This window comes from Heterocephalus glaber, unplaced genomic scaffold (genome assembly GCF_053883595.1).
Source record: "Heterocephalus glaber isolate CG9 unplaced genomic scaffold, H.glaber_assembly_v1.0 deba00001564, whole genome shotgun sequence".
Taxonomy (NCBI): domain Eukaryota; kingdom Metazoa; phylum Chordata; class Mammalia; order Rodentia; family Bathyergidae; genus Heterocephalus; species Heterocephalus glaber.
This window is the reverse complement of record NW_028258351.1, coordinates 21,071,756-21,096,021: the sequence shown is the minus strand read 5'-3', so window position 1 is coordinate 21,096,021 and position 24,266 is coordinate 21,071,756. Positions and strand designations below refer to the sequence as shown.

The window sequence follows — 24,266 nt, the reverse complement described above, 5'->3', positions numbered from 1 at the left end:
AAAAACAAAACCAGAAAATTCAGTACAATGCATTGTTCTGAGAGTGACCGACCAGCCCTCGGGAAGAGCCCTCCAAGTCCTCGTGGACACGGTCCAGTAACCAGAGCAGGAATTCCAGGGCGTCATGTTGGGAATTGCCTTGGAACTGGGAGCCATACTTGGAAACAGCATTCTGAAAGGAAATAAAGAAAAACAGAGGTCATTTGGGCCCTGCATACAAACGCAAGAACCCAAGTCCTACAGGCACTAAGCTACCAAGTAATCATCACAAGGGTTGACAATGCACAAGTATCCTGGGGTAGAAATGCTCTTTCCTGCTGATGACCTGCTCCCAAATGGTCTGAGCATGCTTGGTGTAGGATGACCCCCTTTCTTACAGAAGATCTACTAATACGCCCTATCCCTTCAAAGTCCACGGGGCTGTCTGCTGAACACGTCTATGCTGGTGACCATCTGTTCTCCTTGAAGCTCCTCCCACACTGCAGTAGCCTCCCCGCCATCCATCCCCCCTACCCCCCCACCCCCGCTCTCTCTCTCCAGTCAACCCACAGCAGTGCAGAGTTTTCACAACCTACTCTCTCCCTCACTAATTCCACTTACACCATGGCTTCCATCCTCTGGCAATGACCACTCTTGCTGCAAAGCTAACTTCTTAAAACACAATGTATGTAGCTCCTTTCCCACCCCTTTCAGATATGGTTGAAAATTTAAGAATATAAAATTCTTGATCATGAAATGGGCCAGCCAATCCTACATGTAGGGACTGGGGTACAACAATGAAGAAACAAGCTAAGGTTGGTGGTGCATACCTGTAATCCCAGCACCAGGGAGGGAGGCTGAGGCAGGAAGATCACCACAACTTTAAGGCCAGCCTGGGATATACATAGTGCGTCCAATCCAGCCTGAACTACATAGAAAGACCCCGTCTCAAAACAGACAAGACTCCCTGCCCTTGTGGTCCCCTGCACTTTTTGTACTGTCCTTTCATTAAATTGTATAACAACTTGGTCATCTTTTAAGTAAATGCATATTCTAGCTTTTGAAAAGCTTATTTCAAAGGGTAATGTATGTACATGCTACTTTTTAAAAGAATTCAAAATATAAGAAAGAACAATAATAAAGTCTTTGTTCTGCCCAGTCTCCACCCCACTTTGGTCCCTTCCCAATACATGGCCAGCCTCAGCCATTCCTTTGCATCTTTCCAGGGACTTTTGCTATGTGTGTGCAAGAACACAAGCAACCAAATGTAAGCACATCCCCATCTGTGTGTGTATATGTGTGTGCACCAGTGCACCGTGGCTGTGTCCTCTGAGACAGCAGGGCCAAGCCTCCAGCCTCAACCCAGGCTCAAGTCTGGTCTCTGCTCATGCCTGACAAAGGGACCCTGCAAAGGCAGGGGCCAGGACACGTGCTTTTCACTCCAACACTGATAACTTTTAACATATTTCTTATTAAAAATATTTAGTTGTTCATATTTCTGGTTGTTTTGATGAGTGAAATCTAATTTTTACATATTCCAAATTGTTACTGCTTTTGACTTCCTGTCTTATATCTGACCTCATGAATATGAGCAATAATTCTTTTCTTTTTCCCTTAAACTCTTTCATTGGTACATTTTAGGTATACAATACATTTAAATTTATCATTGGGAGCTTGTACCTTTACATGATGTATCTTGGTTCTTACTTTTTCCCCATTTCCCTGTCCTCCCTTCGACCCTGCCACCCTTCCCTATTTACAAAGATTCTGTTTCCATTTTTTCATTTTCTCATATTTTTTCCTTTCCCCTACCTCTCCCACTTCCCCAACACCTATGAGCAATAATTCTAAAGTGTGGATTTCTAGAATCATTTAGCAATTTTCTTTGTTTGATATTTTTATTACATTTCCATTTTACATCTTCCTATTGTTCAGAACTTGTAAAACTAAGAGTGATGAAGGAATCCTTTTTAAAAAAGCAATGCCTCTAGTACATCACTGTAGATCTAAAATTGATTTTAAGCACATAAGCTAAGTTCCAGATGGCTTAAGTCCTTAATATAACTGCAGAAAAGCTAGAAGTATGCAAAATAGAATATTTATCAAAAGGTATAACATAAATAAATCTAAAGCTTACAATGTTGGGTTAGAAGGTAGAAGGAGATCATTCAGAGAAAATATTTGTAGCAAATACGGCAAGGGTTGAAGAACCTTATGAAAAGAACATTAAGATAAAGGAGGTGGATACACATACAACATAAAGAGACAATTCCAAGAACAAAATAGTCAAGGAACATGGAAATTCTTCCACCTTGCTCCTAAACAAAGAAATGAAAATAAAAACAAGATGTTATTTCTTTTTGTTTGACAAATTACTAAGTAGTGGAGAATTATTATGTAGCAGAGTGATTATAAGTAATACTAATGTGGTCCGGGGCTTTACCTCAGTGGTTTCACCACCTGCTGTGCAAGCGCAAGGACCTGAGTTCGATCCCCAGTATCAAAAAACAAAAAAGAAAGGAAAAAAAAAGGAATACAGTTACTGTATAGAAAATATGTGTCATGTAATAATAATGTATTATATACTTGAAAATTACAAAGAGAATAGATCTTAAATGTTGTCACCACAAAGAAATCCTAAGTATGTAAGTTACTGGACATGTTACTTGGCTTGAATCAATCATTTTACCATGTAAATGTATATAAAACATGATCACATATACTATATACAGTTTTTATTTGTCAATTACAATCTTCATAAAGCTGGGAGAAAAACTGATGGGAGGAATAGTCAAGATCCAAGAAAATATACCATACTGATGTATCCAAAAACATTTTTTGGAAAAAAAAAATGTCAATATGGGTGGTAAAAATAATAAAACCCAATAAAGTTGATTTAAATTGGTTACACAGGTACAGCCATTTGTTAAAAGTCATGAAATTCTACACTTAAAATGAGTACACATCACTGTATTTAATTTATATATCAATAAAGTTGATTTTAAAAGTAAAAACAGATTAAAAAGTCATATATTTGCTTAGACTGTGTAATTGCACTTGTAGAAATTAAGTTTGTGAAAATGAACAGAGCTGAGGACAAGGATTTAAACAGGAGAAATATCAATACAGTGTGATCATTGGAAAGCCTTACAGTAGTACATCAATATAGCCATAGGGGACTGATTTATTTAATGCTATATACAATCATTAAAAATCAAGTTTTGTCACAAGTGCAAGGGCCCAAGTTCGATCCCCAGTACCAAAAAAAAAAAATCAAGATTTGTAGTCTAGGGGTTGCAGCTCAGTGGTAGAGTATTTACCTAGCATTCCTGAGGCCCTGGGTCCTCCCAGCACCTCAAAAAAGAGTAATAATAATAATCAAGTTTTGTAGACTATTTTGGTGACCAGGAGAAATTCTTATGACAATACTTATATGAAAAAAAACAAAATACAAAACTAGAATTTCCAATTGTATATACTTTTTTTTTTTTTGGTACCAGGGATCAAACTCAGGTCCTTGCACTTTCAAGGCAGGTGGTGGAACCACTGAGCTAAATCCCTGGCCCTCCAATTAATATGCTTATGATGGTTCTCTCTAGGGGGTGGAATTACAGATCTTTTTTGTACACTTTCCAATTTTATTCAATACGTATATTTAACTATATCATTGGGAAAGCATGGAATAATGTACAATATTGTAGGGAGAAGTGTTTTAATGCATTTAATTCATTTGCTGTGTTTGAAACAGAGTGGTCCTACCGTCAGTGGGAGGCTGAGGTGGCCTGCACTCGGGAAGGAGAGTTACCACAAACTCACCCACACTGCAGCCATCTTAAAGTCCTTTACATTTCCTTAGCAAGCGAACTCCCCTGACTCTCTTTCTCCAGTTTTGATAAAACATAGAATTTTATTAACTCACTTGGCAGAGGGACACAGCCCTGCCCCACTCCGGGGTTAGCAGCTTCCATTCCCAGGGCTGGAATGCACTTTCCTAGCTTTAGTTGACACCTCTCATCCTTCAAAACCCCACTGAGGGGTGGGTTACCGCTCTGAGAAAGCTTACCTTGCTCCCCCCATCACACCCTCCTGCCACACCTGTCACAACACCTTGTGTTTTTCCCTCCTACCATGCCACCAGTTCTAATCATGAGCTTGTGTGACCATTTCCTTAACATCCATTTCTCACTCTACATGTAGTGAACTTCTGGAGAGCAGCTACAGGACCTGGGTTTGTGCCCATTCCTCACCACACATTTTGTGTTTCCAATAGCATGTCTAGACGTTCAATGAATATGTGTGGAATGAATGTTTCATCATTAGTAAAATTTTAAAAGCCATAAATAAATAAATAAATAAATAAATAAAATAAGCACACCTAGATTTCAATTCCTAATGCATAAAGGCCCTGACTCTGGAATCCAATATTCAACCCTCCAAGGCCAGTTACCTGAAAGTCCCAGAAAACCCCCCAGATTACATCTCTCTTATTAACATATTAACAATTATCCTTAATTCCCCAAGGCTCACTGGGGAATCCCAGGCCCTGTGTATTTGACAGCCGGAGAGAGAGAGAGAAAATCATACTGAGTCACTGAAGACGATTACTAATTTGAGTTTTTTCCAAACTACTCCATCTCTCTTGTCACTGCTCTAACTGGGTGGGAATCCATAAGGCAAGGGAAAACTTACTCAAAGATTACCTTCCTCCTAAGTCTCTGGAGGTCAGGGGGTGTAATTTTAGAATAATGAATACTTCCCAGGGGCCAGGCAGTGTTTTAAATTCTCACACCAACCCTATAATAATGTATGTACTGGTGTGTCCCCATTTCACAGATGAGAGAAATCGAGGCACAAAGAAATATGGTAACTTGCTCAAGGTCACAAAGTCTCGGCCACTTTGCTCTTAACCAATATATACTGCCTCTCATATTTAAAAAGCAACTATTGCCAAAAACAGTGACAGCTGCAGAACAGGGCTTCTTCACTAACTGAAGCAGGGGGAAAGAAGGTGGAGGTTGGCATCCTTGCAGGTCACATGGCCAAGACCGCCTTCTGGGGCTGAAACTCAAGAGCAGTGATGCTTGTGGAATGAACACGGACAGGTTCCCCTCCCCCAAGAACAACAATCACTATTCTGTGAGGAGCTTCAGCTCTCTGCCCAGAGCTGCAGTTTTTAGCAGGAAGCAAGCCATGGGCATCAATTATCAGGAACTCTTTAATCCAATGAGGACCCTCAAATCCACACTCCACGTTAACCCCAGGTGAAGTGATACACACAATTCACCAAGTCTCAGGAACTCCCAGCACCCTGAGCAACTGGACCACGATCTTGCAGACAATAAATGTTCAACCCATGCCAAAACATTGCAGGGGATTTACTGTGCATTAAACAAAATAATAGCTGGGTGTGGTGGCGCATGCCTGTAATCCTAGCACTCAGGAGGCCGAGACAGGAGAATTGCCAAGAGTTTGAGGTCAGCCTGGCTACATAATGAGTTCAAGGGCAACCTGAACTACAAAGCAAGATTCTGTCTTAAAAAAAAAAAAAAGTTTGACATCTCCAAAATAGCACACCCACTGCCTTTTCTCTGGCATTCAGCACAGGACCTATCCCACCGGTTCTCAGCGCCCATTGGGCTTAAAATAAAATCCAGTCTTTACTATGCTCGCTTCAGCAGCATATATACTAAAATCCAGTCTTTACCACTGCCCACAGGTCGTCCTGATCTCCTGACGCTCGTCTACCTCCTGACCTCCAGCGACACTGGTTTTCTGTTCATGTGTCTCAGCTCCTTAGGGCCTACACCGGGTCCCTCTGCCTGGATTATTCCTAGATTTGGGCTCCGCTGCGTCTCTCTCAGTCTTCAAAACGCGAGTATCCCCTCCTTTCCCTGAGACCTCCATCGATTCCCCACCTCTAACCTTTCAGACTGGAAGCTGTAACCAACCCCGGAGTTACAGGTCTGGTACACACTAAACCTGTCAGCTTTCTCCGCTCCTGCTCAAAATAACCGGGAGAAATTAATTGATTAAGTACACCAGTTAAACGTGACGCCTCGCTTCGAAACAAAAGCAGTATCCCGAGGCTGCCGTGGTAAATGGCCATCCACGGAGGACCCCAAGAAAACCCTTTCCCGGAGGTGCACACACTTTCCGAGAAGCGAAAGCAGAAGGGAGCGCTGCGCGCCACCTACCTTGAACTCGGCGGAAAGTTGGGGCGTGTACTCGCGGGTCCAGAGCGCGCGCACCAGCGCCGCCAGCTGCTGGGTGACCTCGGCGCGGCCCGGCGCCGCCCGGTAGCGCCCGAGCGCCAGGAACTCGGCCAGCAGATCGGTGTTGCTGAGGCACTGCACCACGGCGTTCATGAAGCAGGTGTTACCGTGGTTCTTCAAACCCTGAGCGCCCGGCGGCCGCGCCCCGTTGCCCGCGGGGAGCTGGAGCTGGGGCGCGGGGGGTCGCTCCGCTCCGGGGCTCCCGGGGGCCGCTGGAGCCGGGCCCGGGGCGCAGGCAAAGCCCCCCTCGCCGTCGCCATCGCAGTGTCCGGGCTGGGCGTGGGGCTGGGGCCGGGGCGGAGAGTCCCTAGGGCGAGAGCGGCTGCCCAGCGCCAGCAGGAAGCGGTGAAGCAGGCGGCGCAGGGAGCGGCGGCGGCGGGGCCGGGGCGCGGGCCGCCCCTCTCCCGCCGCGTCCCCCAGGCCCGGCTCCATAGCTCCCGCCGGCGCTGCTCCCACAGCGCAGCCCCCGGGGCCTGGGACGAGCGCGAGCGCCGCTCCCAGGCCCTTCCAGCTCCGAGAGGCCGCCGGCACCGGCTACCTGCGGACCAGGTGTGCGGGGACGGACGAGGGCGGAGCCGAGGGCGGGTGCGCCCCGCCCCGCCCCGCCCCGCGCGGGAATCCGGCCACCCGGGGACCCTCCCAAACCCGAGCGGGAGAAAAGCCCCCGGAGCTGTCGCACTCGAACTCCCCACCCTTCCTCGCTTCTTGTAAACCAGCGGGCCTGGATTTTACCTCTGCTCCTGTTCCCCTCCCATCCTTCAAGCCGCGGAAATAACAGGAACGGAAAATCCGAAAGCGCCTAGGAAATTGCAAAACCTAGGCTAGTGCCAAGTTTCTTGTAATTACGCCCAGGCGAAGACAGAGGAAAGGGACAGTCTCCCAAGGGCAGATCGGGTGTGGAGAGGCGCGCGCTGGGAGCTTCGAAGGGTGGGCAGCGCCTTTCTGCCGCGCGTTCTTCCCGCGCTCGGGTGGGCGCCAATCGGCGCGCCACCTCCTCGAAGCTGTATGGGGACCTGAACTGAGTGCAGCGTGTTGTTCTGTGAAGAAACAGAGTTGTGGGTTTGCTTGTTTGTTTATTTGTTTGTTTTTAATTACAGGCGAGGTTAGAGTCATTCTCCAAAAACTTGCAAGACCTGATCATCTTCACTTTAAGTGGAAAGGTGGGCTCGGGCTCAAACCATGTAGAGAGGCCATCGGACCCGCACGCAGAGAAACCGGAACTGGAGCCGGCTCCGCTCCATGCTCGGCACAGGCCTCTTCCAAGCTCAGTACTTGCTCAGCAGGAAGTTTTCCAGCTCTCAGGCGCGCCCCCTAACCCTTGGCTTGTTCAAGCCTCGACGCAAAATCCTGGCTGAATGGTGGCCCAATCAGAACTAGTTCGGCCCCGCCCCGCCCTTGATTCCTTGGGTAACCCGGGGGGCCTCTGCTCACTTTATTCCTTAACTGTCGGGTTCATAATTAACCAGGCAGCCGTCTTGCAAAATGAATTTCTTATCAGTTTCTCTCTCAGAAAGAGATCAGCAAGATGTAGTATTACCTCAGCTCTCTGAAATGTGACTTATTTAATAAATAAGTGATAGTCATTTATTAAATATCCTCCTTGATCTTTCAAACCGGGTCTCAGCAATTACCTGATCCACGAGAGAGTAGCCTTAGTTAAAGGTTAAAGAATATGCCTAGAACACAAGAATGTACTGTGACCTGGAGACTTGAAATGTTTTTGGAAAATACTACCATCTACATTCCCTGGGAAAAGATACCCTATTGAATAATTAGTACACAAGGTCCATCTCATTGCCTTCTGGCGGTGAGCACTGGACAAAGAGTTTATGACCAAATCCAACATCTCTGTAAGTTCATCTTTGAAAATCTCAAGATGCCACAACATGCAATTTGTTTGAGAAAGCACACAAGTTTAACCCTCTGTGGAAGGAATTCTGATTTTTTTAACAATATTTCACTCAGTTCTCACAATAACCTTTTGAGAGGAATTGTTTTGTTTTATTTTGTTTCTTGAGACAGGGTCTTGCTTACATAGTTCAGGTTGGCCTTGAACTCATTATGGAGTCCAGGCGGGCCTCGAATTCACAGAGAGGAAGTTATTCGCACTTGACAAAAGAGAAAACTAGAGCTGAGAGTTTTTTAGAAGCTTGCCCGAGATCTGGGTTCAAACCTGTCTTGCTCCATACAGCTTGATTAGGGAAAAGATGATTCAGAAGGGAAATTCACTTCACCTCATTTTTGGAAGATAACAATGCTGTATCTGTGGACTTATACAGAAAGTCTGTGGGTTTCGCAGAGTCACAGAAAAGAGATTATGACAGGAAGCCAACAACTGGGAATTTATTCATAATTTTTTAAAACCCCTTAAAATTACAGTCTGGGCAAATTATTTTTGAACATTTCAATATTAAGGTACGGTTTAAGAATGCAAGATGCATTCTAGAAAGGAGAAACTTAGAGATAAAATGTTTTGACTAAAGAGCAAAACCTGAGAGATAAGAAATCAAGACTAGTGTTGAAATATCCAAACTCAGCCTTCAGGACTGCACACAGGGCAGAGGCTGGTGAGGTCCTGGTGGCTTCAAGAGGCATAGGGGTACTTCCATCGAAGAATGGCCCCATCAGCACTTACGCTAATGATGTACTTATTTCCGGGACTTATCCGGACACGAGTGATATTGCCACTATGTCCCATCCCAACATGAGTCACTTCACCCTCGTTGTAATCCCAAACTTTGACCAGATGGTCGTTTCCACCTGAAAAACACAGTTACATGGCACTGCTGCAATAGAATAGAACCAGCTCTGGTTTCAAATAACCAGATCATTTTCAACAATTCCTCATGTGCCAATTTAAAGAAAAATCTATATATAATGCTTTTGCTTGGTTATAAAAATCATGTTGCAATAAATTTGGAGGGGGAGGATATACAAAGAGGTGAAATCATCCTTTATCCTACCAGCTGACAGCATTTTGGTTCAGTTCTTTGCAGTCTTCTCTAGAGGTGTATGGGTATACACACACATATCTGGATGTGTGATTGGGATCACTCTGTGTTCAGTTCTTGCTTCTAGTCAATGTGTTTGTGAAACTTTAATTAAGTGATGTTGTTCCAGTTGACACGTTCTGTGATAAATGTCCCCCGGGAATACTAGTCAATTCATTTACTTGGGGGAAGGCACCATATCATTCAACAATGAAAGGAAATGAAAAAGACTGCTTGGGCTGGGCATGGTGGTGTACACATGTAACCCCAGCACTCTGGGAAGCTGAGGGAGAAGGGTATTAAGTTGACTCCAGTTGGGCAACTTGATGACTTAACAAAACCCTGGGTCAAAATAAAAAATTTTAAAAGGGCTTGGGATGTAGCTCATTGAGAAGGCCCTGGGTTTTTTTCCTAGTACTAGAAAAAAAAATAGTGTATAGGACTTCAGTAGAAAACAGTATGGAAAGGTATTGGACAGCCTAGGACAGTGGTGATGAACCTATGGCACAAGTGTCACAGAGGGCTGTTTGTATCATTGAAAACTCTAAAAGGTTCACCATCACTGGCCAAGGGCATTTAAAGGCCCATTTCTATCATCAAATGGCCACCACAAAAAAAGCAGCATAAGGCTTAGCTTTTATTTGTGACCCTATGGTGCCTATGCAGACATTTCCTCTCACTGAAATGTGACTTTAGGATTTTTCTTTTCCAGCCACACTGGCTGTCCTGCTGAGCTCTGAATCCCCCTTAACACCTTCTGCCAGATCTTCTAACGGCCTCCTACCTAAATAAGCCACAATTAATTTTCTTTTCTTATCCCAGACTGACCTGTGACAAAGTGCGCTCCCTCCTGTGTGATATCCATACCATTTACTGACCCAGACAAGGCACCTTCCAACTCTCGGATGACTGACCCATCAAATACTTCCCAGTAAGCAATCTGAAATTCCAGAAAGAGACATTAGGCAGGATTCGGCTCAGTGGAATCATCCACGCACATGCGAACAAAAAATGTTTCCACTTTATATAGAAGGTAGCAAAAATACATCATGGGAGGGTATTGGCTTGAAATTATAAATAGGCTACAGTAGGGGGTGGAGAACCCATCCTAATATTTTTAGTATTGGTTTTTAAATTTGCATACTATTTAAAGAGATGTTGATATGCTGATAAACCTGCATTGGGACAGAAAGAGCTTTTGATAAGACTAAGCAGATTGAGTCTACAGCAAGATGTAAAATAAACAAGAGAGCAGCCTCTGCTTCTGCTCTTAGAGGAGGATAGCAAAGCTACCAGCCTTGTGGGAGAAAAAGTTCCTTCTCTGTGGTGGGGGTTGAGGGGTGAGGAAGGACTCTACTGAGGATTCTAGAGACTGGGCCTACACAGTCACAAACCCCACTCCAGAAGGACTCTCCCTCTTCTCTGACCCACCCTTAGTCCCAACTTCCCCTTCTGCCACAAAGCAATAAAATATTGCTTTAAACCCCACAGGGTGGGGCTTAAAGCCAGACTGAAAACCTTGATCCCTGCAGGGAATGAGAACTAGATGGGGGGGGGGGGGGGTCTTTAAATATATAGTCATAGTCATGCATGGGTATCAGCCAGAGTGATATGTTCCAGGGCCCTCCAAGGCTATGAAAATCCACAAATACTCAAGTCCCTTATATGATATGGTATAGTATTTGCATAGAACCTATGCACATCCTCCTGTATTTTTTTTTTTTTAGACAGGGTCTTACTATGTAGTTCAGGCTGGCCTTGAACTCACTATGGAGCCCAGGCCGGCCTTCAACTCATGGGCGATCCTCTTGCCTCAGCCTCCCAAGTGCTGGGATTACAGGTGTGCACCACTGTGCCCGGCATCTTGTATATTTGAAATAATCTCTAGATTATTTATAACACCTAATACAATGTAAATGCTCTGTTATAATACATTGTCTGGAACAATGGTATAGGGAAAAGAAGTCTGTACATGTTCAGTAAAAGTGCAAACTTTTTTCCAAAATACTTTTGTCCTTCAGAGCTGATTTGAATGTGTGGGTGTGGAACCCGCAGATATGGAAAGCCTGCTGTGCTCACCTTTCTGTCTGCCCCACTAGTGATGATCTGGAACTCTTCGGGGTGATAACAAACACATTGGAATAAGGTGTTGGCCAGGATCATCTGATTCCTCTTAAGACGCCTGAAAAGTAGATTCAGATGCTGTGAAAGTCAACTTTCTCTGCCCTTGAAACTGTATTTACTACTCAAATCGCATTTGGTACAAGCCTGGATTTGGGTTGGTTTATCTGTCTCAAACTTTTCATGTGACTCCACACAGTAGCACTTGTGGCTGAACAGTAGAGTACTTGCTTGCCTATGTGTGTGGAGCCCTGGGTTCAATCCCCAATGTTGGGGAAAAAATGACTTCTGGATACTCTGCCTTTTCTGCTTCTGTGTCCTCCTATAGCATCTGTCAGTAGCAGTCCAATATGGGGTCCCTTTCTGGAGACAGTGCAGAATTCAATGAGGAACCTTAAGTTCCAGATAGAGGCTGAACTCACAGCCAACCTGCTGCCTCCTACAAAATGCATTCATTCTCAAGACCACCATCTGGAGCCACATGGAGCTTCCCATAAGGTAAGTGGCAGAGTGGGGACAGATTTTTTAAATGGATGTTATTGGGCCCCACCTCTAGGAATTTGGACTTGGTAGATTGGGAGGAGGTCCAAAGATCTTCATTTGAACCCTACCTCCCAATGTACTGTTATGTGCACGAGAGTTTGAGAACTTCTGCCTTAGATGAGAGATAGGTTGTGTTCCTTAATCAAAATGCTTAGGACCAAAAGTATCCTGGATTTGGAAGTTTTAGGGATTTTGGAATACTCCATAAGCTTTGCCAGTTGAGCATCCCATTTTGGAGAATTTTGGATTTCAGATTTTCAGATCAGTACCAAGAAATATATAAATATCATTTCTCCTTCCATGATAAATGTGCTGGGTAACCATCTCAAAGGCCCAGCTCTCCTGCCTTAAAAAAAAAAATCACCTTCTGCAGTTTCTTCTCATCAGGAAGTTTCCAAATATGGTAACTGAGCTGAGCATTTTTAAAGATTTTGGTACAGATTAACGTAATGTTCCTGCTATGCAACAGGAAGGCTGTAAGGATTTGAGGCAGTCACAAACCATCCATGGGAATAAGCTTAAACATTCTCTTCTTATTGCACATTTTCCCAATGGAAAGGTCAAGTGTAGACTGATCCCCTCTACAAGTATGGTCTTGAACCAAAATCTACATTTTTGACATGATCTCTAGGTGACTGAGGATCAAAGCTGGAGACACGCAGGTCTAGAAGACAGAGGCTTGCTTTGTTCCACCCCTCCCCCCAATACTGGAGATTGAATCCAGAGGGTACTGAGCTACATCCTCAGCTCTTTTTATTTTTTATTTTGAGACCAGGTCTCACTAAGTTGCTCAGGCTAACCTTGAACTTGTAATTCTCTTGCTTCAGCCTCCCAAGCCACTGGGATTACAGGTGTGCACCACCGCACCTGGCTGCTTTTTCCTTTTCAATGTAAATAAAAAGTGTTTTGTCTCTGATTTCAGTCCTCATTCTCTTCTCTCTCTCATCAAGAATATTATTCTTTTGCCAAACCTGTGTCCCTCCATCTCTATACTTATTCCAGTCTCTTATGCAGTCATACAGAGGCACTGCATTCCAGGAGGGGTAAAGGGGTGACTGGGAGGAGGGGTTGGAGAATAGGGTCTGATTCCAAAATACAAACACACAGCAAAAATGCTTATGTCAAAAATTCAAAAATCACCTTTGAAAATTCTTTGAGTTATTCCTGTGGCGAGGTTCACATGCTTCAGTTTAGTTTGCTCAGCAGTTAACACATTCTGTGGGGTATGGTCTGCTCACAGTATAAGAGGTCCTGGCAATGTGGCCAACTGAGGGGAAGGGCAATCTTGTCCCCCCTCCCATGGCAAGCTCATTCTGGGCCTCATGTGACAGAGTAGAATGACCAGGAAAATTGCCTGAATCCCTTATTTCTCTTGCTCCTTTTCTGGACCTGAATTGGTGCAAGTTAAATCATGTTTTGCTGTGTGTATTCCAAAAGCTACTTCCTTATCTGCCCAAAAGTTTTGCTTGGCTCCTCCTAGAGACTGTCCTCTTCCCACCAGCATCTGTATACCCTGGCCACTCCTGGAGACTGAGGGCTGCTGAGGAACATCCATTTACTGTTGCTTTCAACCCAATTAGATTCCTGCCCACCTTTACACTCTCCACCCGGGTTCACTAAAGCACAGGCATGGCTGGGTTCTGTGAGTGTCATGTTGTCCTCCCCATCCCAGGTACCTACACGAGGTCCCAAATGATGCAAGTGCCATCTGTGCTGGCTGTGACACATTCCTCGTTGTTCTTCTTCACCCGAATGCAGGACACAGAGGATCTGTGCTCCTTCAGGGCCTCCTCCAGCTTCTGGGTCTTGCAGCCTATCTGCCACACCCTCACCTGAGGGCCCCAAAGCACAGGTTCTCAGTACCAACTTGGGAACTTGGAAGGGATCAAAAAGGATCCTGAAAGCCTTTCCATCCCTACAGTGTCTGTGACTAATTTTGTTTTTCTTGTACTAGGGATTCAACCCAGGGCCTTCTCACTAATCTATCTCCCTAGTCCTCTTTTTTTTTTCTTTTTAAATTTTGAGACAGGGTCTCACTAGGTGGCTAAGTTGCCCAGGCTGGGCACAAACTTTCGAACTTCCTGTCTCAGCCTCCTGGAGTGCTGGGGTTATAGGTGTGGGCCATCGTACCCAGTTTGTGTTTTCAATTCCCTATCCTGCTCTCAGTTGGGTGAGATGGGAATGCCATGTTGAAGGGCAAGAATATTCATGGACAAGATGCAGTCATCTTCTATGGAACTTGAGGACTGGTACCAATGATCCTGTACCTGCTTCTACTTTCAGGCTGAGAAATTTATCAGACACCCACAAGGAAAATCGATAATATAATGGCCTCCACTAAACCAAGTGCAGTAATGTCTACTCATTTCTGCCTAGCATTGATCTCAAATTTCTGGTCCCATGAGGAAATCTTTTGGATACCTGGAGCCATATTTAAACTTTCATATCAGCCATTCAGTTTTAATCATTTAAAACCAATGGTTCTCAATCCTATGGAATTCAATTCCCATTTTCTATTGCAAGTATTTTCTAATACCTGTTTATTCTCCTGAAATGAAATTCATAGGTAATATAATACCTACACACAAAATTTCAGTCAATATGGATATGGCCCTAATTTTAATAATAAAAGGAAATTCATTTAGTTATTATAATATGTCCTTTTATAAATAAAGGCTCTGTTACAAGTACACCAGAAAACACGGTCATGTAGTCAGATGCTTACACCATCTTAGAATGAATATGTTAGATTGTAAAAAATAAAAGGAGACAGTTGTGGTGGCACAGGCCTGTAATCCCAGCACTCAGGAGGCTGAGGCTGGAGGATTGATGCAAGTTGGAGGCCAGCCTGGACTACACAGTGAGTTCAAGGCCAGCCTGAAGTACATAGTGAGAACCTGTTTCAAAACAAAGGAAGAAGAGCAGAAACCATTCTGTACAAGTAGTCCAGGACAGTGAGGGGACAGAGGTCCAAGTGAACACTGGATTAAAAACTGGTGTTTGGACAAATAGTAACAGACTGGACTTACTTTACCTGATAAGAGGTAAATAACCTTAAAGGAGATAAGGAAAACATCGTAAGATATTTTGTGCATTGTCAAAGAAAATGACAAAGTGTGAGGTCATCCCAAATGAGCAGGGATTTCATTTCTATAGTATCCAAATTATTATGGCATTACCAGCATCAAAGAAAACAAATTTCTTTTTTTTTCTTTCTTTCTTTTTTTTTTCGGTGCTAAGGATCCAATGCAAGCCTTGTGCCTGCTAAGTATGTGCTCTACCACTGAGCCATACACACCAAATGTATCAGGATCCCCACTACCTGTGAAGCTTTAATCTTTAGCAGGGGTGATACTGAAGGTATTTAGCAAGTAAGGTGTCAGTATCCACCAAACAGCCCAGGATTAGAACCAGGGTCTTAGAAGCCATTTGGCTATGCTAGGCATTAATCCTTTAGTTGTGGAATTGTAGGGAGCTTAGGGTACACTTAGGGGAAGGAGACAGGTGGTGGAGTTAAAGTATTGGCAAGTGGTCACTTGGGCAATGCCATTTACCCTAGCAAATGGAAGTGTCTGAGCATTTTAGCAACTGCTGCATTCCTTTCTGTGCATACCTGCTGACTAGCAGCTCTGACCTGTAGTATACTTCTAAAGACCTTGAAGGCTGTCTTGAGAAAGGAGAGACTTGCAATAGCTGAGTGGAGCAAACAGGAGGAGGAGTTGATGTGGGACTGTGAAAAGATGGCTGAGCAGGCCCAGAGCGTGCCTTTTTGGGTTTTGTTTGCTTGCTGCAGTGCTATGGATTGAACCCAGGGCCTTGGGCATGAACAAAGCTCTACCACTGAGCTACACCCCAGCACATTTTATTTTAAGACAGAGTCCCACTAACTTGCCCAGGGTGGCCTTGAACTTAAGATTCCTCTGCTTCAACCTCCCCAGTAGCTGGAATACAGGCCTGGAATACACCCAGCTGAGCAATGCAATTGGAAAATGTAATTTCCTTGGGCAGCTCTCACCAGCTTGAGCTCAGGTCCTTAGAATGCAGAGTCCTTCCAAAGTATGAAGGAGCAAGGAAGGATGCTGGGACATCAGCATAGGTGTGGCTGAGGTGAAGTAGGGCTGCAATAAAGCCAGGGGGTGGTGACAGGTGTGGGGCAGGGGCCACCTTTGGCTGAATGAGTAGTTAGGGGGATATACCTCTTTAGACAGGGGGCGCCCCTGACTGTCAAATACATAGACTAGATTATAAAGACTTGATAGAAAATAAACAACATAAGATAGCTCATTAATAGAAACATTTTCTTCAGTTTAGACTTAAAGAAACCGAACCACAGAGAAGTTAAAGCACATGTCCAGGACATGTAAGTAGATGTGGCAGAGGGAAATTTGAGCCCAGGCATTCATCTGCTTTGCTTAAATTCTGCCAAAGGCTCCCTCCAGATGTTGTATCTTTCTTCTGCCTGACAAATCTTCCTACAAGAGCTGAGAAAAGAAAGGAAAAGATAATGTCTGTGCAGACAAAGGGAAGGATTTAGGATTTAAAAAAAAAGTTGGGGCACAGGGGAAGGGAGATTCTGACATAAATCTGTGAATGAAAGGTATTTTAGGTCCCTTGAAATGATGAAAAGGTTGAATGTAGTAATTGTAAAATAATACCCAAAACATCTGGTATATTAAATACAGGTAGTTGATTCTAAAAATATTACCAGCTTTAAAAGATACAGACAATTTAAACAACTATGGTTCTTAGAGAAAAAGAAAAAGTATGTCAAAGCTCTGGCAAAACACCAACCTGGATTCATAGCTGAATTCCACATAGAGTGCTCGCACATCTGTATCTTAAACGTCTTTTCTGTGAACAAGTACACTTATGTGTTTATTTATATGATTAGAACTTTAATTTATGATGTACTTTAAGGTTTCATCAAAATCTTAATTCGGCTCTGCCTGAATCCTAGTACAGGTACATATTAAAAAATCAAATAAATGGCCTATGAGTTAACTGCTCTAATTCAAAGTTTTGAATTTTTTTAAAAAAATTCTGTTTTCAAGAACATTACCTCCCCTTCCCCACCACCGCTGATGACCCTTTTGCAGTCACTGGTGGTGGCGATGGCAGTCACTCCGATCCTGTGAGCACTGTTAATGACATACATCAGTCGGCCCGTCTCAGGGGTGAAGGCCCGGATTTTACCGTCATTCCATGCTGGGGTGAGAGGGAAACAGAGGGCAGCAGAATCAGCACACTCACGTCCTCTCTACAGACCATGCTCTTCTAACTGATCCGTGAGAGTGAGAACTGGGAGGAGTGGCAAGGATGGAGGAAAGAAGCCAGCCCCCCTTAAGGTCCAGTGATCACATGTCCTTGACCCCCAGTCCCCAAACAGGCCAGGCCTGGCTGAGAGACAGGAGGGGTTTGTTTAGTTGAAATTGCCTGCGAGGATATTGAGCCCCAAATAAGGGAGAGTGGGGAAGGGAGAGAGGAAGGAGGCCAGCTCCCACCTCGCCATGAGCTGCAGACCTGTACATGCAACTAGCTAGCTGGAATCAGGCTTGGCACATATCACTTAACAATTCCAAATGGTTATTGGCTTCCTACCACCCCTACCTTTAAATATGATGATCCTTCCCCATTCTCACTTCTTTCCCACCTCAATGATCATTGCCATCATCTATCTATCCAGTGCCTTAAACCAACAGCCTGAGTCATCCTGATTATTCCTCTATGTTCCATCTACTCCACCCAATCTGACATCTGACCCATCAGCAAGTCCCATCAGCTCTGCCATTAAAAACTCTGAGAGGGCTGGGGATTTAGCTCAGTGGCTCCGCCTGGCCCACAAGTGCAAGGACCCGAGTTTAATCCCCGGTACCAAAAAAAACCCCCAAAAACACCCACTGAGAACCTGGCCACTAGTGCTAGCCACCCTGCACTAGTACCACTCTACTCAAGCCACAAGCACATCTGCCCTGGATATTCATTCATTTGTTTGTTTGGGGGGGATTAGGGATTGAACCCAGGACTTTCACAGTGCGCTATATCCCCCCAGCCTTTTTTATTAATTTTTTGTTTGTTTGTTTTAAGACCAGGTCTTGCTAAGTCACTAAGCTGCCCAGCCTGGGCTAGAACTTGTGATCCTCCTGCCTCAGCCTCCCAGAGTGCTGGGATTACAGATGGGCGCCATCCTACCTGACCCTCCTGGATTATTTTAACAGGTCCCTCCCTTGCCTTTCACTCTTTCTTAAAATCAGTCATCTGTACAGGTGTTAGGATGAACCTTTTAAAGCCATGTCACCTTCTTTGATCAAGCTTTTAGCATGCAGTAGTAAAATACAACTCTTTTATCCAGCACAGTAAGTAGTCTCTGCCCCTACCTACCTCTCCTCTGTGATTTCTTTCTCTAAACCCTCAACCCAACCATGACCACTAAGCTCCAGACACAGTGACCCTCTTATTATACCAAATGATTTCCCACCTCAGGACCTTTGTACTTGCTGTCCCCTCTGCCTGGAATGCTTTGCCTCCAGGACTTCACATGGCTGACACTTTCTCATTTGCTTTAACTCTGTGTGTGTGTGTGTGTGTGTGTGTGTGAACTCTTGACTTTAGCAATCTTAAATAGGATGCTCAGGTCGATCCTATTTCAGCAAAGACTCAGGGAAGTGAGAGGATGAGAGGATGTACCCCAGGAAGATCTGGGGGAAGAACATTCCAGAAAGATGGAGCAGCTGGCAAAAAAGTGCTATGCCTGGTGTGTTAGAGGGATAGCAATGCAGCAAGTATGGCTGGAAAGGGTAAATAGGAGAAGTTACGGGGGAGAGAGGAGAGGTGGAGAACAAAGTTTGTGTGAGAGACGTGCAGGCTGTGCTGGTTTGTATCTCATGTCCCCCAAAGCTTCATGGGCTCAGTGGCAGGGCTTTGGGAAGGTAACTATTATGGCCCTGGCAGAGCTGACTTCCTGGTAGGTGCTGGGGTCTGGCTGGAAGAGGTGGTCATGTGATGTGGGAGGGTGTATCTCCCTTCCTGGCTCCTTCTTTCACTCTGCTTCCAGGATGCCATAAAGTAAGCAGCATTTCCTCTGCCATGCTGTCCTCCTGCCTTGGGGCTAGCTGACTATGGACTGAAATCTGAGCCAAATTAAACTCCTCCTTTACGTTGTGGGTGTCTGGTATTGTGTCCCAGGGATGAGAAAGTGACTAAGCCACAGGCAACTGCTGGAATTTCACCTTTCAGAGAGTAAAAGACATTTGAGCCCTGTAAATGGCATGATCAGACTTGGCATTTTAAAAAAAGATTTCTGGCTTCTGTGTGAGAACACACTGGGAAGGAGTGATGGGCAATGGCAGGAGCAGAGAGCCCTGGTTAGATGAACCAGGTAAGAGAGGGTGGTGGCTGAGACAAGGTGGGAATGGTGAAAAGTGATGGACAGACCCTTGGCCACATGGTAAAGAGGGCCATCGGGGCACATGGGTGTGGGGATGAGAGAAAAGGGGACCGCAGTAATGACCTCAAGGTTTGTGACCTGTGGATTGGTCAGCTTTCAGAGTAACAAGCCAAGTGCTCCCAGTGGCCACTCTGGAAAAGACACCCCTGCCAGGAAACTGACAGCAGAGGCACAGCACCAGGACTAGAGTGCATGGGATGGGCTCCTGAGGTCCCATTCCAAAGGCTGTACCTAGGGCCGGGGATTTAGCTCAGTGGTTCCGCCACCTGCCTAGCAAGCACAAGGACCCAAGTTCCATCCCAGGTACCAAAATACCCCCCCCAAAAAACAAAAAACAACCAATGGCTGTACCTAAAGGCCTATCTGACTTTTCATTGATGCAAACCAGGACATTTACTTTGTGACCACTGGGGAACTGTGCTGAGAGATTACAGACATGATGATATTAAGAAATTATCATTTTCTGAGGAAATACTCTTAGAGATGTACACTGAAAAATTTAGAGGTAGAATATCATGGTATCTATAACTTGTTAAAATACTTCGTCATATCCAGGTGTGGTACACAACTGTAATCCTAGCTACTTGGGAGGCTAAAGGAGGAATATCCCAAGTTCTAGGCCAGGCTGGGCAACTTAGTGAGACCCTGTCTCAAAAAAAAAAAGGAAAAAGGTCTAGAGATGTGGCTCAGTGTTCCTTGGGTTCAATAGCCAGTATAAGCCAAAAACAAAACAAAAAACTTTGCCATAAATTAAGCTTTTAAAAATTCCCACTAAGCCAGGCATGGTGGTGCATGCCTATAATCCCAACACCTGGGAGGCTGAGGCAGGAGGATCTCCATAAATTCAAGCCCACTCTGGGCTACATACTGAGTTCAAGGCCAGCCTGAACTACAAAGCAAGACCTTGTCTCAAACAAGCAAATACTCTTTCAAGCCGAACTTAGTTTGAATCAAGTTTTATCTTTTTTCTTTATTTGTTTTTGTTTTTTGAGAACTCACAGCGATCCTGCTGCCTCAGCCTCCCAAGGGCTGGGATGACAGGCATGTGGCACTACTCCCAAAAGATTTTATCTTTTATACAACAAAAGTGTTCTAACACAGGTGTCCTGTACTCACTAAGGCCTCAAACTCATTTAAAAATTGAATTACTAAATTTCCCTCTAAGAGAAAGATCCATGGTATCTGCAGCAATTTGAGAGAAGAGAAATTGCATATTTGGTTCTGCCAAGCTCAGAATATCTCCCAGCTGAAAGAGAACTCTAAGGAGAGGCTAGATGACAGACATGGAGGGATGGACATCAGGAGGCTGTTCCAGGTTATCACTGGGGAAACTAGGGGGATGACAAGGATCATAACCACAGCCAGGACCTGGGGCCAAATATTTTTTTGTTTGTTTTTGTTTTGAGACACAGTCTTCTGTATCCTACGCTGTCCTTGAACTCACTATGTAACTCACATTGGCCTCAAACTCACGGTGATCCTCCTGCCTCAGCCCCCCAAGCACTGGGATTACAGGTGTGTGCCACCACACTCAGCATGGGGCCAAGTCTTGACAGGTGGCCGTTACCTGAAATGATGCTCTTGCCGTCCCTCATGAAATCGATGGCATGGCAGGTCATGTTGGGCACAGTGATCCGCAGCAGCTCTCTATTGGACATCGTGTGCCAGACCCTAATGTCTTTCTTGGCACAGGTGGCAAATAGCTCAGCGGTGCCACTGCAAAGGAGCCATCAAGGGATAAGAGATGAGGCCATAAAAGACACAGTGTTTCTTACACGCTTATTTGACACCAAAATGTGCTTCACAAGATATAGGCGTGGTGCCTTTCAAATACGAATTATCTGAAGGCTTGAGGATCTTAGAGATTTCTTGTGCAAAGCAGCATTCAACACCTTCAGATTGCCCGTGGAAAATCTCTTACAGTCCTTTCTCCTTAGGAAGGGTTAGGACAAAATTGCTCAGAAAAAGTCAATTTGGAATCTCTCTTAGTTTTGGAAAACTGGGGGTTAGTCACATTTCTTTAAAAAAGTCCACTTTATTAAAGTATGATTGACACACAAAGCTGTATACATTTAATATATCTAACTTGATGAGTTTGGAGATAAATATACACCTGGTAAGTGACATTTCTAGAAATAAAAACATGCATAGAATATTTAAAAGAGGAAACTCTTTACCATTTGAAGAAAATCTTATTAAAAGAAGAAAAAGACAAAGATGATAGAATTCATATTTGTAGACAGCTGAAAGTCTTTCTTTGCTTAGTAATGAGAAGACATCTGAGATTATGAACAAGCAAGAGTATCCCAGAGTAATTAGTCTGTCAGGCTCAGAAACAAAACACACATACACACACACAAGCTCAAGCACCCACGCACGCAACTTGTATATAGAATTTAAATTATCAATATATCAAAAGGTTACAGATTACTCCAAGATTAATAAGAAAAAAAATACTATTGGGGTATAACAAACCATCTTATTTATAAACATAAATGTTTAGTTAGTCTCTTCAGAGACTAAAGCTAACATTTAGATTAAATACTTCTCAAGCAATTTCTACATTCCATCACAAACACATTTCAAAGAAAAGGAAGTGTCCTTCTTCCTTATTTCAGGGTCTCCTCAGTTTGGAATTAACAGAATAAAAAAGCGGGTCCCTTCTACACATTTAGCTTTGGGGCTCAGAGTTAAAATTATGATGCAGGCCTAGTTAGTTAAAAAGAGCAAGTGCTGGAACAAGATGGCAGACGCGGTCACGCTCCTAGCCATACAGTCTCAGTTAACAGAGATTAAATCAAGCCAGTGTTAGAATAATACATTTATCATATTATAATAAATATATTTAATAAGTATATTGAAAATAAATAATATAGTATTAATATATAAAATACATTTAAATGTAAATGTATTTAAATAATATATCTAAAATAAAAATGAGCTCATAATGATGTAGATGGATGACTACTCAAGTATCATGAAACAAATGCCCTGGAGAACTTTCAAACTCCCTCTCCTGAATGGACTATCCACTTTCTCAGCCATCTGGGGTGTAAACACTCAAACCTAATCTGAAAATGAGGCCCTCAAGTAGGAAAATGTCCTTAGTTTCAATTCTGACAGGTCAAGGTCCAGAAGGAACCAAAGCGACTGAATCATGGTGACAATCTAGGTTCTGATGCTCTCATTTACCACATTCACAATAGGGTAGTAATTCATGTGTCTCACTGCCAGGTGGCTCAAACCACTGGTGGTACATGCATGACTGTCCCATTGGGCAGCTTCTTATTAGCAAAAAGACTGATGAAAGTGATTAGATTTGTTTGTACCACAATGGTACAAGCCGCCTGATGGGACAATCATGTATGTACCACTTGTGGTTCAAGTTAGTGGAAATGTGATAAAATACTATGAAATGAAGATATATAGAGATTCAGACATAGATATATTTTTCATATATATTTTCCCCAATGATTCATGAATCATTAGAAGCAAAGAAATCATGGGGATAGTTTCATCTCTACACAAACCCTGAGGTTAGTGCAAAACAATGCAAGCCCACAGGAGAAAGCAAGGCCAGGCTAAAAATGCAGCAATGGGAAGCTACAAGAAAATCAGTTTACACATACCATGGGAAAGACAAAATTGACAGTTTGAGTCTGTACCAACAATGCTCAGAGATCAGAGTTGCTGTAGTGTATAGTATATAATTCCAAGTTTTCAACAACAGTAACAACAAAAAACTATTGACAAGCAAAGAAATAAGAAACTATGATTCAGGGAAAAGGTAGTCGAAAGAAGCTGATCCTGGCACTCAGGGAGAGAATGTGTGCTTAGCATGTGTGAGGACTTGGCTTCAATGAAACAAAGAAGGGGAGGAAGAGAGGGAGGGGATGGGAAGGTAAAGGAGGGGAAGGGTCGGGAAGAAAACAAGAAAGGAAGAAAGAAGCAGATTCCAAGTAAACCCAAGTATTAGATTAGCAGATAAAAACTTCAAAACAACTCTTTAAAATTTTAAAATACATTCAAAATATTAGAACTGACAGTGGTGCTACACATCCATAAATCCCAACTATTTGTGAGGCAGAGGCAGGAGGATCCCAAGTTCAAGGTCAGCCTGGGGAACTTAAACCCTTTTTCAAAATAAAATATAAAAAAGGCTGGAGATGGAGCTTAGTAGAGTAGTACCTTCCTAATATGCACAAAACCCTGGGTTCAATACTCAGTGTGGAAAAAAACTGAAGGAAACTCTGATATCGATAAATATACAGATAGGTATCTCAACAGAGAACTAGAAGCTATTATGTATTATATTATAATTGTATATTTTTCTACAGGTGAAAACTATAAAAACAAATTTTAGGTTTTAACAAAAGTAAGTAGAAAAAAATTACACATGATAAAGAAGGGAACAATAAGAATATAGAGTGACTTCTCAATAGTCTATGGAATCCAGAAACATTCAAATAATATATTCAAACTCATGATCAAATAGAAAACTATGAGATAAGAACTCAAAAAAGAAGGCTAAAAATAGTATTAGACAAAAATTCTGAAAAATTTTTTCAGAGACTTATGCCTTTTTAAAAATGCTAAATGAAGTTCTCTAGGCTGAGGTGGAAAGATATCAGATAATTAGCTATATAAAAAAAATGAAGTTTGGTATATAGCACATGCTTGTAATCTCAGCTACTCCAGAGATTGAGGTAGAAAGATTGCCAGTTTGAGGCCAGCCAAGGCAGTTAGTAAGACCCTGTCTCAAAAATAAAATAGGCTAGGGATGTCGCTCAGTGGTAGAGTGCTTGCCTAACATGAAGGAGTCCTTTGGTTCAATTCCACTACCATCCAAAAAAAAAAAAAAAAAAGGACCTGGAAGGCTCAAATATGTGGGTAACTACAAAAATTTTTTAAATGTTT

The 24,266-nt window shown here is 43.5% G+C and overlaps 2 protein-coding genes across 6 annotated transcripts in view; both read right to left on the bottom strand.

The window, feature by feature from the left end:
- Usp43 (ubiquitin specific peptidase 43) overlaps positions 1–6,797 on the bottom strand; it is a 73,038-nt gene extending 66,241 nt beyond the window's left edge. For all 4 annotated transcript variants that reach the window (XM_087191820.1, XM_021238309.2, XM_087191819.1 and 1 more), the window contains exons 1-2: positions 6,174–6,797; positions 53–172 (exon numbers count right to left, since the gene is read on the bottom strand). In XM_087191820.1, the coding sequence (XP_087047946.1) occupies positions 53–172; positions 6,174–6,683 (630 nt within the window). In that variant the 5' untranslated portion in view covers positions 6,684–6,797. The remainder of the gene's footprint in view (positions 1–52; positions 173–6,173) is intronic.
- A 56-nt stretch (positions 6,798–6,853) lies between these two features.
- Cfap52 (cilia and flagella associated protein 52) overlaps positions 6,854–24,266 on the bottom strand; it is a 57,612-nt gene continuing 40,199 nt past the window's right edge. Inside the window, exons 8-13 of one of the 2 annotated variants that reach the window (XM_021238311.2) lie at positions 20,917–21,065; positions 16,965–17,110; positions 13,586–13,737; positions 11,321–11,423; positions 10,070–10,181; positions 6,854–9,011 (exon numbers count right to left, since the gene is read on the bottom strand). In XM_021238311.2, coding sequence (XP_021093970.2) covers positions 8,836–9,011; positions 10,070–10,181; positions 11,321–11,423; positions 13,586–13,737; positions 16,965–17,110; positions 20,917–21,065 — 838 coding nt within the window. In that variant the 3' untranslated portion in view covers positions 6,854–8,835. The remainder of the gene's footprint in view (positions 9,012–10,069; positions 10,182–11,320; positions 11,424–13,585; positions 13,738–16,964; positions 17,111–20,916; positions 21,066–24,266) is intronic. The other variant, XM_004857516.3, reaches the window with a different exon arrangement.